The 16402-nt window shown below is 40.0% G+C and overlaps 1 protein-coding gene across 1 annotated transcript in view; it reads left to right on the forward strand.

Moving 5' to 3' along the window:
- Nucleotides 1-16402, forward strand: part of LOC136873685 (importin-4) — a 218501-nt gene that overhangs the window by 170791 nt on the left and 31308 nt on the right. Inside the window, exons 15-16 of the mRNA XM_067146801.2 lie at nucleotides 8980-9159; nucleotides 9348-9556. Coding sequence (XP_067002902.2) covers nucleotides 8980-9159; nucleotides 9348-9556 — 389 coding nt within the window. The remainder of the gene's footprint in view (nucleotides 1-8979; nucleotides 9160-9347; nucleotides 9557-16402) is intronic.

Here is a 16402-nt window from a genome sequence, read left to right on the forward strand (position 1 = left end):
AGAAATATGAATACTGAAGCAGGGTTGTGTAATGGAACAAAGCTTATAATAAAAATCCTCAAGCCAAATGTAATTTTTGCTGAGGTATTGACCAGGTTAGTCGTCCGGCATTATTGTTTCCATTATGCAACTTGGCCTACCGACACTGACCTACCCTTTACTTTAAAACAATGACAATTCCCAATTAATCTTGCATTTGTCATGACTATTAACTCCAGGCAAGTTGGCCGTGCGGTTAGGGGTGCGCGGCTGTGAGCTTGCATCTGGGAGATGGGGGTTCGAATCCCACTGGCGGCAGCCCTGAAAATGGTTTTCCGTGGTTTCCCATTTTCACACCAGGCAAATGCTGGGGCTGTACCTTAATATTAACATGTCGCAAGGTCAAACATTAGAAAATGGGTAATTTTCTAAAAGAACCTGTATTCAGCTGCGGTCAGCTGTATGTGGCATTGCCCAGGGTGTGACACCATGACACTGTCAAAGTTAAAATTGTACAAGGGCCTGACCAGAGAAAACCAGTTGAGAATTGTTACAAAATATTCACAAAAGATGTGGTATACAAGGAAAGACTTCAGCATTAATGACATTTGCAACCTATGTTGAGCCATGTTATCGTTTATAATAAAGAAGAAACACTGAAACAAAATTTTAAAAATACAGAAGAAATAAATTAAAAATGAAACTTCTTTAAATTCATAAACTAAAAAATATGGGGCAATACTAGAAGGATGGGAGTGGGCAAGTTTGATGGTCCATGTCCCTTTGCTCTTGGAGGGAAGTCTGAATTCCTGCAGAAACTTCCATATTTAGTAACTAATTTCAGGTTTCAACATAATTAGTGGAATCATATATTTCTATAGCCCTTTGTACTAAATTGGCAACAGGCTTTTCTACTTGTATAATAATAATAATAATAATAATAATAATAATAATAATAATAATAATAATAATAATAATAATCACTTATGCTACCTCCACATCAATTTTGAACCATTTAACAACAACAACAACAGAGGCAGCAAAAGGTGGGAAGCACCAGGAGTGTCCATAGTTCCATGCTTGTGATTACCTCCACTATGAATGCTGCGATAGTAATGTAATACATTATCAATTTTTGTATTATTGACACTTTTGATTTTTATTGAGTTTTCTATATACAGTGAGATTCTTCACATCATATCCTTGCTTCGTTGAACCACAAAATGACACTCAGTGATGTAACTTACACGTTACCAATACTGTACCCTATGACCAGATTCATTAGTCTAGGATAACAACTTTCCTAAAATCACAATTGTGATCATAATTGTGTTTTATACAGTACTTAGTGATTGATTTCATGCATTGCAAGACTGATAGTTTATTGACTGCTATAGATTCTTAAAGAATGATTCTGCTGGAAAAGTAGAAGAGAAATAAGCGAGCTGTTTCCTGCACATGGTGGCATTTAAAAGGTTGCAAATAAATTGAAACTGTGAGTTCAGTGCTATATAAATAAATGTATAAAACAAGGTTTTAAGATTTAGGAAATTTATGGTAGACACTGATCCCTCGGAAAATCCACGGGAGTCCAAAGTCTGGTCAGATGCCAAACAGCTCCACCCAGGTGTTGTACATAGTTTAGGCTTCATTGAAGGAGCGTACCAAGAAACGGAGTATTTAAGTAGATTGCTGTTGCTTTTCTCACTGAGTCAGAATGTGCTTTTACATATCTTCCTTGACCTCTAAAATATATACATCAACCAACCCTATGAGTAGGATCTTGATACCATTTAACACAGAGATTGACAGTGTTTGTAGGTTGTTTTTTTTAACCTCCAATATCTCATTCCAGTTGTATGCTACTGCATATTACCCTTCAGATTGTTTGCACACTTTCCTTGTTCTCTCATTAATATACAGTAACTAGGGAAACTTGTATCCTCATCCTGAAATAGTGCAGCTCTTTTCAGGCACACCCCCAATGGAGGTGAGCTTTTTTGTACCATTTTAACCACATACCAGCCCTCATGCCGTTCTTAAATTTCTGGCAGTACTGGTAATCAAACCTGGGCATCTGAGTATGGCAGCTAATAGTGCTAAACGGTAGACAGACATTAACATACAGAGAAACCTGCCTATTTGGCCACCTCCATTTATCATTCACCTCAGTAAATGACCATTTTTCTCTGGAACTAATTAATTTTCTCATAAAGCATGTATTAATATCCCCTCCTTTAAGCAGTCTACTGACATTACGGTCAGCAGCCAAACACATTTCGCTAATTGATCTTAATGAAATGGCCGATCATAACCATTTCAAATAAGTTACTTTGTTCATCCCTGTTTTCCGTGGTTTCCCATTTTCACACGAGGCAAATGCCGAGACTATACCTTAATTAAGGCCACGGCCAATTCCTTCCACTTCCTAGGCCTTTCCTATCCCATCGTCACCATAAGACCTATCTGTGTCGATGCGACGTAAAGCAAATAGCAAAAAGAAAAAAGAAAATATTCATCCCTGTGACTGACGCACTGCAATCACATCTGGCCATTGAGATAGTACGATGGGTTCTCTTTTCTGGGGTAGAATAAATACTGTCTTCCTTCATATCCTATTAGATAATGAATTTGCAAATTGCCCACAACAATGAATGGGACAGCATGATTGAGCGAGCCAACAATGTGCTAACTCATTTAAAAATATTTTTGATTGGAATAATGTTTGAATAGGTGAGCTACTCTTACGTTTATTGGCAGTTTGCTGATTGAGTTAATTTGTAGTACTGTACTCAGTCGGTGAATGTGTAAGGTACAATGTGTCATAAGTCAGTGATTATTTTAACGTTGAAAGGAAGGAGAAAACCGATTTTTGAAAGCAAGAAAGGAATTTTGGCTGGGAAACATGATGAAATTGCCAAATGTTCCAGTATACAAGCGATTAACACAATATACAACCACTGTGTTACATTTTAGATGAAAAGTATGGCAGGAATTCAGTCTCGCATCTGAATAAACTTTTAGAATCTTCTGGAACATGTGCTGCTAAGAAGAGATGTGGAAATAGTACGAAACAAACTACACTGAAAGATTTTATTATAAAATACTGAATAAGAAAATGTCACTTCACAATACATAGTACATGCTACTTTTAATATACTCCATGTCCTTCTGTTGCTAATCATAGATGAAATAGAGCTTATCCCTGATCCCAAATTTTCACAACTTTAATTCAGCAGCTGCCTGTAACTAATAGACCTTTTTTTCTTGAAGGACTACTCATGGCCGCTTTAGGCAGGTTTCACTGTATGCAGAATATGTCTTTGTAACTCTTGTGGTTATACCCTCATCATTTTATTTTGTATTAATGGTTGATTACAAAGAATTTTAGTGATAATGAAATACGAAGTAACTTCTCTTCCAAATACACCAGTTTGAAAACTGCAAACAAGGTTTCAAGGAAAAATTCTTGTGCCTAGAACATAGTAGCCTCTGTATTTTTGCTTTGGGGCTAAAGATTACAATAATGAGCTGTCTCTAGTTGTAATTTTAGCATTATTATGTATTGTCAAAAATAGTGGTCTCTGTAAAAGAATGCCAAAAAGAAAAATCCCCACACAAACAAAGCAAACCAACCTATGACATATATAGCCCATTAAGGGCTTCAGCTTACCAAGACATTTGCTGACCAGCCAGATGGTGCATAAATTTTAGAGTTCTACATGATCAGCATTATATCCTCAGCCATACAGCTTAACTTTCATGACTAGGGCTAGAATGCGTATCCATTCAATTTTTTTTGCATAGTTCACATTACAGCCCGGCAACTTTAACCGAAGACCCGTGAAATATGTGAAACTGGTGGCCTCCCCTCGCCCCTCAGCCTTACTTGTTGCAAGATCCACTGTTATTAGCTCTCATGATGGGTGTGTCTTCCACACCACTGAGCTGCACAAACCAATAGGAGTTAGTTTCATGCAGTGCTGCTAGATATTGTACTGTGCACATTCCACAACAAGCATTCACAGAGTAAAGTTCCATAAGGCGAGCATTCTGGCTCGTTTGCAATGCGCTGTTGTGTTAAGAATCTGGCAGGCTGGCAATACTGAACTGCCCTGGTTAGTACTGCTGTCTCTCTCTGAAGTCGCAGTGCTATCTCTCACATGTGGGTGGAGTCAGCGCTCACCGCACCAGTAGTACTTCTATTTGCCGCGCTATAGAATTTTCTATCATCCTGAGATATGAAGGAAATGGCTAATCCAGAACTGAATTGCAAAACTAAAATTCAAGTTCTTTAATGTATTGCATATTTTGACTGCAAAATAAAATCTTATGGGAGATGAATGAATATTGTTTTCTTTTCTTTCTCATCTATATTTCTGGGCTTAACTTGTTGTTTGAGTCATCAGTCCATAGACTGGTTTGATGCAGCTTCCCATGCCACCCTATCCTGTGCTAACCTTTTCATTTCTTCATAACTGCTGCATCCTATATCTGCTCTAATCTGCTTGTTATATTCATTTCTTAGTCTACCCCTACTGTTCTTACCCCCTAAACTTCCCTCAAAAACCAACTGCACAAGTCCTGGATGTCTTAAGATGTGCCCTATTATTCTATCTCTTCTTCTTGTCAAATTTAGCCACAACGATTTCCTCTCACCAATTCAATTCAGTATCTCTTCATTCGTGATTCGATCTATCCATCTGCCTTCAGCATTCTTCTGTAACCACATTTCAAAAGCTTCTATTCTCTTTCTTTCTGAGTGAGTTATCGTCCATGTTTCACTTCCATACAGTGCTACGCTCCAAACGAAAGTCTTCAAAAACATATTTCTAAATCCTATATCAATGTTCGAAGTGAGTAAATTTCTTTTTTTAAGAAAGGCCTTCCTTGCTTGTGTCGGCCTGCGTACTTCTGCCATCATTAGTTATTTTACTACCTAAGTAACAATATTCATCCACTTCCTTTAAGACTTCATTTCCTAATCTAATATTTCGTACATCACCTGACTTCATACGACTGCCCTTCATTACCTTTGTTTTGGACTTATTTTCATCTGGTACTCTTCACCAAGACTCTGTCCATATCATTCAGCAACTTCTTCAGATCTTCTGCAGTCTCAGATAAAATAACAATATCATCGGCAAATCTCAGGGTTGTGATTTCCTCCCCTTGGATTGTGATTCCCTTTCTAAATTCTTCTTTGATTTCCTTTACTGCCTGTTCTGTATAAACATTGAAAAGGAGGGGGGACAAACTGCAACCTTGCCTTACCCCTTTCTGGATTGCTGCTTCTTTTTCATAGCCCTCAGTTCTTATCACTGCAGACTGATTTTTATATAGATTGTAGATAATTTTTCTTTCTCGGCACCTGATCCCGATCACTTTCAGAATCTCAAATAGCTTGGTCCAATCAACATTATCAAATGCCTTTTCTAGACCTACAAATGCCATGTATGTGGGCTTGCCCTTCTTAATTAAATCTTCTAAGATCAGACGTATAGTCAGGATTGCTTCACGTGTTCTTGCGTTTCTTTTGAAGCCAAACTGATCTTCTCCCAACTCAGTTTCAACTTGTCTTTCCATTCTTCTGTAAATAATACATGTTAGAATTTTTCAGGTGTGAGATTCTAAACTAATGGTGCGGTTTATTTATTTATTTAGCTTATGGCTAGTACATAACTCTACATACTCATATTCAAAAATATAACAAACAATATAACACCTTAAACAATCAACCAATCTCAAAACAGTTCATAAACTTAAATCCAAGCTGTCCACCCATTGTACAACCCCGTCAGAAGCACACACAAACTCCTTCAGCTGACCAGAGTATGACCTCCTAGGACATTCGGTGACAATATGAAAGATGGTCTGTTTCCTCCCACCACAGTCACACTCAGGGGAGGAGCGCATACCCCACATATGCAGCAATGACCCACATCGTCCATGATTGGTATGGACTCTGTTGAGAAGAACCCAAGTTCTTCTGGGGAGATTAAAACCAGGTGGTGGGTGTTGGCGACTAAAGAGGGTCTGCCATTCATCTGGAGCTGAGTTGGTCCACTCCAGTTGCCATTCATCAGAACCGTTAAAGTTCCTATTGAAGAGTTCCCTTGCAGTCTGAATGGGCGGAGATCTTGACTTCAGACGTCCATACCTAACAACCATGTCTTCATGAATGGGAAGACTTGTGTTCATTGTTATCTTCCTGAATTCGCGAATTAGGTTGTTTTGTCTGCGAATCCTTGGAGGTGTTATGTGGCTCAAGACTGGCAACCAGAAAAGAGGAGTAGATCTGACTGCGCCGCTGACAATGCGCATCGTCTGATTCAGAACAACATCAATATTCTTAACATAAGGGCTATTCAGCCAAACAGAAGAACAATACTCAGCTGTAGAGTATACCAGTCCCAGTGCTGACGACCTAAGAGTGGATGCTGATGCTCCCCATGTAGAACCTGCAAGTTTCTGAATGATATTTTTCCTGGTCTTCAGTTTAGCAGCGGTATTCATTAAATGTTTCCTGAAGGATAGTGTCCGATTAAGAGTTACTCCAAGGTACATGGGGTTAGGCTTGTGTGGTAGGGGAGAGTTGTCGAGGGAAACATTCAAAGTAATGTTTGCCTGCCTGTTATTACGGTGAAAGAGACAGGTTTCCGTTTTGCTGGTTCTAGGTATCAAACACCCGTTATCAAAGTACTCGCTCAAAATGACAAGGTCTCTGTTCAGAATTGCTTCTATCCCATTCACATTGGATTGCTGAGTAACTATTGCTAGATCATCCGCTTAAGCAAATTGGCGTGATGTAGTGCGGGGTATATCGGCAATGTACATATTAAACAGCAATGGAGAGAGCACAGATCCTTGAGGGAGACCATTGTTGAGCTTTTTAACTTTACTATGTTTGTTATCCATAACTTCCTGGATCAGTCTATCTGATAGCATGTTGTTTATGAGTTGTGACATTACTCTGCATCCAACAAGTTCAAAAAACTTATACACAACTCCCTCTCTCCAAACCGAATCATAAGCAGCTGTAAGATCTATGAACACTGCACCACTCTTCAGTCGTTTTTCAAAACCTGCTTCAATGTGGGTTGTTAACGCAAGAACTTGGTCTTCGCAACTACGGTTAGGTCTAAAACCGGCTTGTTCTGCTGGGAGCGATCGTAAAATTAGAGGGCTTATTCTATTGTAGATGAGCCGTTCCAGAAGTTTGTAACAAACACTCGTAAGAGCAATTGGACGATAACTTTCAGGACAATCGAAAGGTTTACCTGGTTTCAGAATAGCCAGATTCTTGGTTCGTTTGAACTCTGGAGGAAGCTTGCCTGTAATCAGAATATTTGAGAAAAACCATAACAACCATTTCCTTGTGTTCTTCCCACATTGCTTGAAGAATCAGGGTGAATGCCATCAAAACCAGGTGCTTTACGGTTTTTTGTTGTCTTCAGAGCAGACAGGAGCTCTTCTTTGGTGACAGGGGCAGAAATATTTGATGAACCAATATTATGTCTTTTCATGAAGGTTAGTTCTTTTCTTATTAACCTATTGAGTTCTTTCTTGGGTTTCACTTTAGACAATCCAGCAATCCGTTTGACAACTTGATAAGGTGATACAGCAGATTTGGGCTGTGGAATGTGAGGTGATCTCCCCAACTTCTTTAAGAGGCTCCAAGCCTTTCTGCAAGAATGTTTGAAATCCATAATCTCCACAGTTTCTGTCCACTTGTTCTGTCTGGCTTCATCTAAGTTGTTCATGAGTTCATCAGCAACATCTGTTTCTCCATTCTCTTGAAAATCACTGTAGAGTTTTTCACATGTTTCATTCCATCTGGGTATGTACTCCTTTCTGACCCCTCTAGGAATGTGTGTTTTTGCAGCGGCAAGTATTGCTTTAACATTAGTTGTTGACAACAGGAAGAATCCATCTTATGCTATCAAGATCAGCAGAGAAACTGTCCCAGTTAGCTTTGACAAAATTCCACCGTGGAAGAGAAGACATCTAATAATGGGGATCTGAGCGCGTATTTCCAAAAGAACAGGACGGTGCTGACTGTGTGGGAAGTTTCTGAGCACTCTACGAATAGTATGTAAACTGTATCCCTGGTGATCAGTGGACACAAAACATAAGTCAGGATTAGTTTCTGTGTTCCACCTTGCTGATTTAAAGGAACCTGTTTCCTTTGAGTTGAAGATGAGCTGAATATTGGACAAGTCTGACCATTCAGTAAGTTTTTCTCCACAAAGGTCATTTGATTTGTATCCCCATTGGGTGTGATGGCTGTTCAAGTCACCCATAGACAGCAGGATGTGTAAAGTTTGGAAGAACATTATCAGGCCATGGGATACCTGGAGGTTTATAAGTATTCACAACCGTCAAGCTGTTAACCTGAGTCACAATGTTAGAAATGTTGTTCTCGTGGTGTGTAGAGACTAGATGAGCATCCATGATAGAGTTGCAAACTTAGGTCGCAGAACCGTATGATTGATGATAAGTAACTCCCAATAATCTGTAACCATGGATCTTTCCTCTTGAGTGCATTTGTGACTCAGAGATATGAGTTTCTTGAACACAGATTAATTCAATATTATTTTCTAATGACAGTTTGGACAAATAGTCGGCCTTAGATTCACTCATGCCTTCTATGTTAATTTGAAGGACTCTTAATACAGGACCCAAGGGTTTGGTTGATTGGCTCTGAAAAGAGCTTCTGTGAGCTGTCATTTGTTTGTGTACCATTGGTCCGGAGATCTCGAGAGACAGTCTGACCTCCAAGTGCTGATGTTCAGTTCAGTAATGGAAATGTAATTCCAACTACCTTAGCAGGGGCACCACGGGCGGGAATCGGCTTCACCCCCATGGTGCTGTGGGTTTCACACTTATCAGCACTGACTTTCGAGCATATACTGACTCTTTGACTTTCTATAATTCTGTCAGACGATAGCAATAAGGAAGTCTTTTGTAAAATTTGTAACTGTTAAGTTTTATTTTCAGACTGAATGCCAGGACAAAGAAGATGATGATTTAGGTACCTCAGAAGATCAAGAAGCAGAGCAAGACGAGTTGTTAATTGAGTGTGCTGGAGATATAGTACCAAATTTAGGGAAGGCAATGACACCTGATGATTTTGCACAATATTTCTCAGTCTTACTGCCTCTCTTCGCCCATAAAACCGTAAGTTTTGTTTTAACAATTATTTATATGAAATTTATATTTATTTATTAAAAGCATTTTAATACTTTAGTATTATCTTTGTGATTTTGATAAAACGTATAAATTATAACTCTATAATATATTTTAAAAGTATGTTAATTCTGGTTTTTTGTTGTTTGCTTTTAAAAATATAAATGATGACTGAACAGAAAAAGCACTGTACAGTATCGCAGCGCTCATTTAGTGTTGGAACCCTCTCAGAATCCATGGAACCACTTGGACCCAGGATAGTCCAATTTGTGCCACGGCTCTTGCCACTTTTCCTGCAGTTATCTAGGGATGAGAGTGAAGAAGTTCGAAACAATGCCATATATGGAGTTGGAGAAATGGTTCTTCACGGAAAAGATGCTCTATATCCGTATCCTTTTACTTTCTTATAACTCGCATGATTGTTGCACCTTACCAAATCTTTCACTTAGTGAAATAACAATGGCAACTTTGGATAGTAAAATAGAGAACCCCAGAAAAGGGAATTTAACAATTTTGGGCTTCAAGCCCCAGATTTGCAATATCGAGCTTCAGGCTCCAGATTTACAAATTTCAGATAAGGAGAGATTTCTCCCAATACACAGTGTTCACGAGCACTTGGCTCCAACAGTAACAATGCCTTCCAAAGGCACCCCTCAATATTACAGGAATTTCAGAAAAGAGCTACATGCTTTCCGACATTAACCAAGTTCTAACAACCCGCTTAAGGCAACATTACAAAACCTTATAATCTCTGGCCTCTCTAAGCGCAATTAACAATTAGCAAAAGTTAGTGCACAGGGGTATCTAGTACCCAACCTACTGGGCCTTCGTGGAAAAAGAATAACAGGTTAAATTAATGGCCTGAACACAAAATGAATGGAGGCTTATACTTGCACTCCTAGATAATGATGAATAAAATACTAACGGGGCTCTCGGCCCAGTGATACAGGGGCTAAACCCAAGCTATTAATAAAGGTTAATTTAGTACATTACAAGAAAGAAAAACAGTTACGAAATTGTAGTCACCTCAAACCAAGTTGAAGGATAACTTGAGAGGGTAATGCGCTCTCTATCCCCGATTTACAGTTAAAGACTTTATGGAATTTTACATTAGCCGAACGAAAATTTACATTTTAGGAAAGGTTGGTTACATAGTTAGAAATTCAAACCTTCCCCTTGAATAAGTTTGTGGAGACAGCTAGAAAAATAGAGTATTGGTGGCCATTACCTGGCTGTTGTTCTGCCTCCTGTCTTAACACACACACTCAGAAAGACGATGATCAATGAGATAAGGTAGCCAGAAAAGCCTCAGCTTACGAGGATGGTTTGAAAAGTTCTCGGAATCACCGCTAGATGTCAGTGCTAGAGCAACGAGGTCCCCGCGCAATAATCACACATCCTTTGTGAGTGAACATGTGGCGCGTCAGTGCTCTAGCTGCAGGAGTGTGGTAGTGACGACTCTTTGTTGTTGTTCCCGCGTAGTGATTTGTGACAATGGGAAAAACTGAGATTCGAGCAGTGATTAAATACTTTGTAAAGAAAGGTATGAGAGCAAAGGAAATTCATGCCGATTTTCAGAACTCACTGGGGGACTCTGCTCCTTCTTTTTCAACTGTGCCAAGTGGACCAGCGAGTTTAAATTTGGTCGGGAGGGCTTGGATGATGATCCGCGTAGTGGACGGCCAAAAAGTGTTACGACTCCAGAATTTATCGCAAAAGTGCATAAAATGGTCATGGAGGATCGTCGACTGAAAGTGCGGGAGATTGCTGAAGCTGTAGGGATGTCTTCTCAATGGTATATTATATTTTAACCGTAGAATTGGGTATGAAAAAATTATCCGCAAGATGGGTGCCGCGGCTCTTGACATTGGACAATAAACACACCAGATTGGAAATGTCCAAACAAAGTCTGGCCCATTTTCAGTGCAACCAACAAGATGTTTTGCGCTGGTTTGTGACTACAGATGAAACTTGGGTCCACTACTATACCCCAGAGACAAAACAGCAGTCAAAGCAGTGGAAACATGCTGATTCACCACCACTAAAGAAAGCAAAGGCAGTGCGTTCGGCCAGAAAGGTCATGGCCTCAGTTTTCTGGGATGCAAAAGGCATTCTGCTGATAGATTATCTTCCTACTGGCCAAACAATTACAGGGCAGTACTATGCAAACCTCCTAGACCAACTACAGGAAAGGATACGCGAAACAAGGCCTGGTTTGGCAAGGAAAAAAGTCATCTTTTATCTGGACAACGCTCAGCTGCACACAAGTGTTATTGCCATGGCAAAACTTCATGAACTGCGGTACGAATTGTTGCCACATCCACCTTATTCACCTGATGTGGCACCATCAGACTTTCATCTATTCCCCAAGCTGAAAATTTTCCTTGGTGGATGGAGATTTTCTACAAGAGAAGAACTGACAGCCAAAATGGAGAGGTATTTTGCAGGCCTGGAGGAATCTCATTTTCGAGATGGGATCAAGGCATTGGAACATCGCTGGACCAAATGCATTAGTTTACAGGGAGACTATGTTGAAAAAAAAATCAGTTCCACCGAGGTAAGATACTTAGGCGTTTAAGGCCCCGCGATGTAAACGTCGTTTGAGTTTAGCATAAAATTCGCACAAAGTCGTAGTTCGTGGTGAAAACCATAGATGGCATATAAATGACCAGTCCCTCGTCCTGACTACCTGACAAGAGGGTACATTCCAATGCCTTCTTTCTTTTTTTTTCTTTGAGTAAACACAGACCCAAGCCAGTGTCGCGACAAGATGACGAGTTACAAAGACAGTATTTGAAGTGAGGAAATTGAAGACATACTGCTGAACGATGATTCCGGTGATGAACTCATCTTTGATTTCAGTGATAGAGATAGCAATTCTGATGATGACATACCAGGCTATGGGCAAAGTGAAAATCAGCACATTCAAATAACCGATACGCATCCGTCTTATCGCCCGCCTCCAATTAATTTCACTGGCCGGGTAGGATTAAATGTTGAGATAAAAGATAGCAACGAAATTATGTCTTTCGTCAATTTATTTCTAAATGACGATTTCCTTGAATATATATGCTATCAGACAAACCATTACGCGGAACATGTTATTAGTGCAGCGCCGCGTCCTTTCACTAAACATTCTATATTTCAGACGTGGAAACCGGTCGACGTAAATGAGATGAAAAAGTTTTTAGGAGTAATGTTTGTAACGGGAATAATTCAAAAACCAGATTTGAAAATGTACTGGACAGAGGACACTATTTTCGGGTGGCCGATTTTTTTGAAAACAATGGCACGAACCCGGTTCGAAAACATTTTGTCGTTCTTGCACTTTAGCGACAGCAGTCATTATGAGGGGAATCCTGATAGGCTATACAAAATTAGGCCGATTCTCGAAAGGTTCAGCGACCAATTTTCAGTTGTGTACACTCCGGATTGGAAAATCGCCCTTGTTGAAGGAATGTTAGCTTGGAGGGGCTGTTTGCGTTTCCGAGTTTATAATCCAGGAAAAATAACTAAGTATGGGATTTTAGTAAGAATGGTGTGTGAATCTTGATGGGAAAATAAAGGAGCATGTACTTTATAAATTCCCAGGCATGTAATCAGACATTTTCCCAACTAGACGGTGCAGAGTGTGCACGAAAAATAGCATCCGGTGCGAAACCAGGTGGTTCTGTGGAAAGTGTGGTGTGCCTCTCCATCCAGGAAAATGTCAAACCCGGTACCACAGCCTCCAAGCACTACTAGTTATCATCCTAAAGGTATTATTGAAAATTTCAATATTGTACTTACGATAGTCTTCTTACAGTAACATTTAATGTAACAAAGTGCGCTATAGAGCTGAGGGGATTTAAAAAGGCTGGGCTGGAGGTTTAAAGCACCCGCTGATTATCCGGTAGTGAACGCGTTAATGCGCTTCTTTTTGAATGAGCGGAGCTGAGGTGTACCTCCCGGTACAATTATTATCATTATAATGCTGAAATGCTTATTATATAGCCCTAATTACCATATATTCGCAAATAATCCCCACAATTTTTTTTCAAAATTTGGGGTGCGAGTATTACAGGGCAATTCAAAATGTTGGACCCGATTTCATAAATTTATTCTGTGAAATCTAATAAACATATCGTAATGTGAAACCTGTGCTAAGAACGGTAAACTCTCAAAGTTTTTTCAGTCATATCACAAATGTTCTCTGTGAGCACCTCGCGTAACACGACATACATCAAGCCAATAGTCTATCTAGACCTATCTGTGTCGGTGCGACATAAAGCCCCTAGCAAAAAAATAAAAAATAAATAAAAATAAAAATGGTCTATCTCCTGCCAAACCTTGTGTAGTGTGTTGCGGTCAATCTCTACGATGACTGCTGTGATGCGGGCACTAAGGTCGTCCAATATTAGTGCAAGAGGTGGTACGTAAACATGATCCTTTACGGAACCCCACAAGAAGAAATCACATGGGATTAAGCCAGGGAAACGCGGTGGCCAACGAATGAGAGGTCGATCCTCCTGAGATGCACGACCTATCCATCGTTGTGCCAATGACTCATTCAGATGGCTCCGAATGTTGCCATGATAATGCGGAAGGCACCATCCAGTAGAAAGATGAAATCTGCACTATCCTCTTCGAGCTGTGGCAGGAGCCATTGTTGCAGCATATCAAGAAAAACATTTCCTGTCACAGTAGGTTCAATGAAGAAAAAGGGTCCATAAACCTTCTCATGGGAAATAGCACAAAATGTATTCACCTTAGGAGAATCGCGTTGGTGTTCCACAACTTGATGGGGATTAGAAGTTCCCCAGATCCTTACGTTGTGTCTATTCACAGTCCCAGAAAGGCGAAAAGTAGCTTCATCGCTGAAAATTACCCTTTCGAAGAATCCATCCTCTTCCATTCATCATCATCATCATTTCCCTTTATCCAGCTGTAGCCGGGTAGGGGCAAATATGGTTCCTCTCCACTTTCTTCGGTCTTTTCACCACTCCTCCTACAACACTGTGTCCCAGTCCAGGTTTCTTTCTATAAAGCTGTGTTGGATGGTATCCTTCCATCTCAATCGTGGTCGTCCACGGCCTCTCCTTCCTTGGATTTGCATTTCCATCACCTTTTTTGGCATTCATTCGTCGCTCATTCGCTTTATGTGCCCAAACCATCTTAGTCAGCTCTTCTCTATTCTATCATTCATTTTTTCCACTCCAATTTCTTCCCGGATTTTCTCATTCCTTATTTTGTCTCTTTTACTCTTCTGTATCATACTGCTCAAGAATTTCATTTCGGCTGCCTGTATTCGACTCTCATCCTTCTTTGTCATTGTCCAAGTTTCTGCTCCGTAAGTTGTTATGGGTACATAATATATCTTGTACATAGTATCCTTTGCTTCCATTGGCACATCTTTGTCCCATAACATGTTTCTTACACTATGATAGAAACAACTTCCAGCTTGAATCCTTTTACTAATCTCAGCATCCAGTTGAGCATTCTCCATTAATTCACTCCCCGGGTATTTAAACGTTTCCACTACTTCCAGGGGCTTGTCTGCAAGTCTAATCTGACCTTTCCCTTCTTTCTCCCCTCTAGTCATAACAAGAGTTTTACTCTTTTCTACACTTATGTTCAATCAACGTTCTTCGATCTTCCCATTCACCACATTCAACTGTTCTTGAACCTTCCTGTCGTCTTCTCCCCAAATCACAATATCATCTGCAAATAACATCATGTTCATTTCTCTTCCTCCATATGCTGCTTTTGCTGTTCTCATGATGTCATCCATTACTATTGTAAACAGGATTGGTGATAGAACACTTCCCTGTCTCAGCCCACTAGTTATTTTGAACCAACTTGTCCTGCCAACTTGTGTTTGCACGCAACTACAACATTCCTTATACAATGCCATGATCATTTTTATTAATCCCTGTCCAATTCCTTTTTGCACCAGACTGTCCCAAACTTTCGTCCTAGGGACACTGTCATATGACTTTTCAATATCAATGAATGTCATCACCATATCATTCCCGTACTCCCAATGCTTTTCCATTAGTTGTCTCATAATGAAAATGGGCTCTATTGTTGACCTTCCACTTCTGAAACCATTAATGAGAAAAAATCAGCACAGAAGGATGCTCGAGCAGCATAATCAGTGTCTTTTAAAGCCTGCACCAGTTGCAAGCGGTAGGGTTACATTCGTAAACGTTTCCGCAGAATGCGCCAAACAGTTGCCTGTGGAAATTCAAGTTGCCTCGCTGCCCGGTAGGTGGATTTCTGCAGATTCCACACGAAACTGGCGTGAACACGTTCCACTGTCTCTTCCCCGTTCGAAGGACGGCCAGTTGACTTTCGCTTACAGATGCAGTCCATGTCTCTGAATTTTGCATACCACGCACGAATGGCTTTTCCAGTAGGTGGGTCTCTTCCATATCTGGTACGGAAATGCCATTGAACACTAATCACAGACTTGTTTACATGGTAATCAAGCACACAGAACGACTTCTGCTCTCCAGCCGCAGCCATTTTCTTTACTTGCTTCCTGTGCTCTCGTAACGGTTGAAAATGAAACCACGTGGGATGAAATCTAAACTCAACTAAACTTTGAGAGTTTGCCTTTCTTTACACATATCTCACAGTATGATGTGTTCATTAGATTTCATAGAATAAATTTATGAAATCGGGTCCATCATTTTAAATTGCCCTGTATTTGCAGCAAGGCCAGTACTCCTGACTTACAGAAATTTGGAATTTTGTATTTTTTTCGGCCCATACAATTGGCAAATTTGTTCCCGCCCAAACCGAGAAGCGCACCACTTACATACAGTAAAACCTCGTTAATTCGAAGTCGTTGGGACTCAAAAATCAGACTTCGAATTACGTGATTTCAAATTAACCGCCAATTCGCAATTCAGAAGTACCAGCCCTTGCCGCGTTACGAAATATTCTAAGGTCCGTTACTGCATGCAGTTAACCTTGATTCACAGTTTATACCTTTCAAATACCATGAAAAAAGAACTATTTCCAAAATGTATCCAAAAAGGTGCATTTACAGCATTCAAATAATGCACTTGGATATCTCACTGGCAAATATAACCTCACACAACGAAAGAAAGAAGAAAAAAAAGCATGATTCAAGGACGACGAGAAATCTATGCTGGCTCCTATGTGCAGGTGCTTTATTCATTGCAGTACAATACTGTATGCATTTTAAATGCCTTGTATTCACACAGAAAGTACCCGATAACGTTAA

The sequence above is a fragment of the Anabrus simplex genome, chromosome 5 (genome assembly GCF_040414725.1).
Source record: "Anabrus simplex isolate iqAnaSimp1 chromosome 5, ASM4041472v1, whole genome shotgun sequence".
Lineage (NCBI taxonomy): Eukaryota > Metazoa > Arthropoda > Insecta > Orthoptera > Tettigoniidae > Anabrus > Anabrus simplex.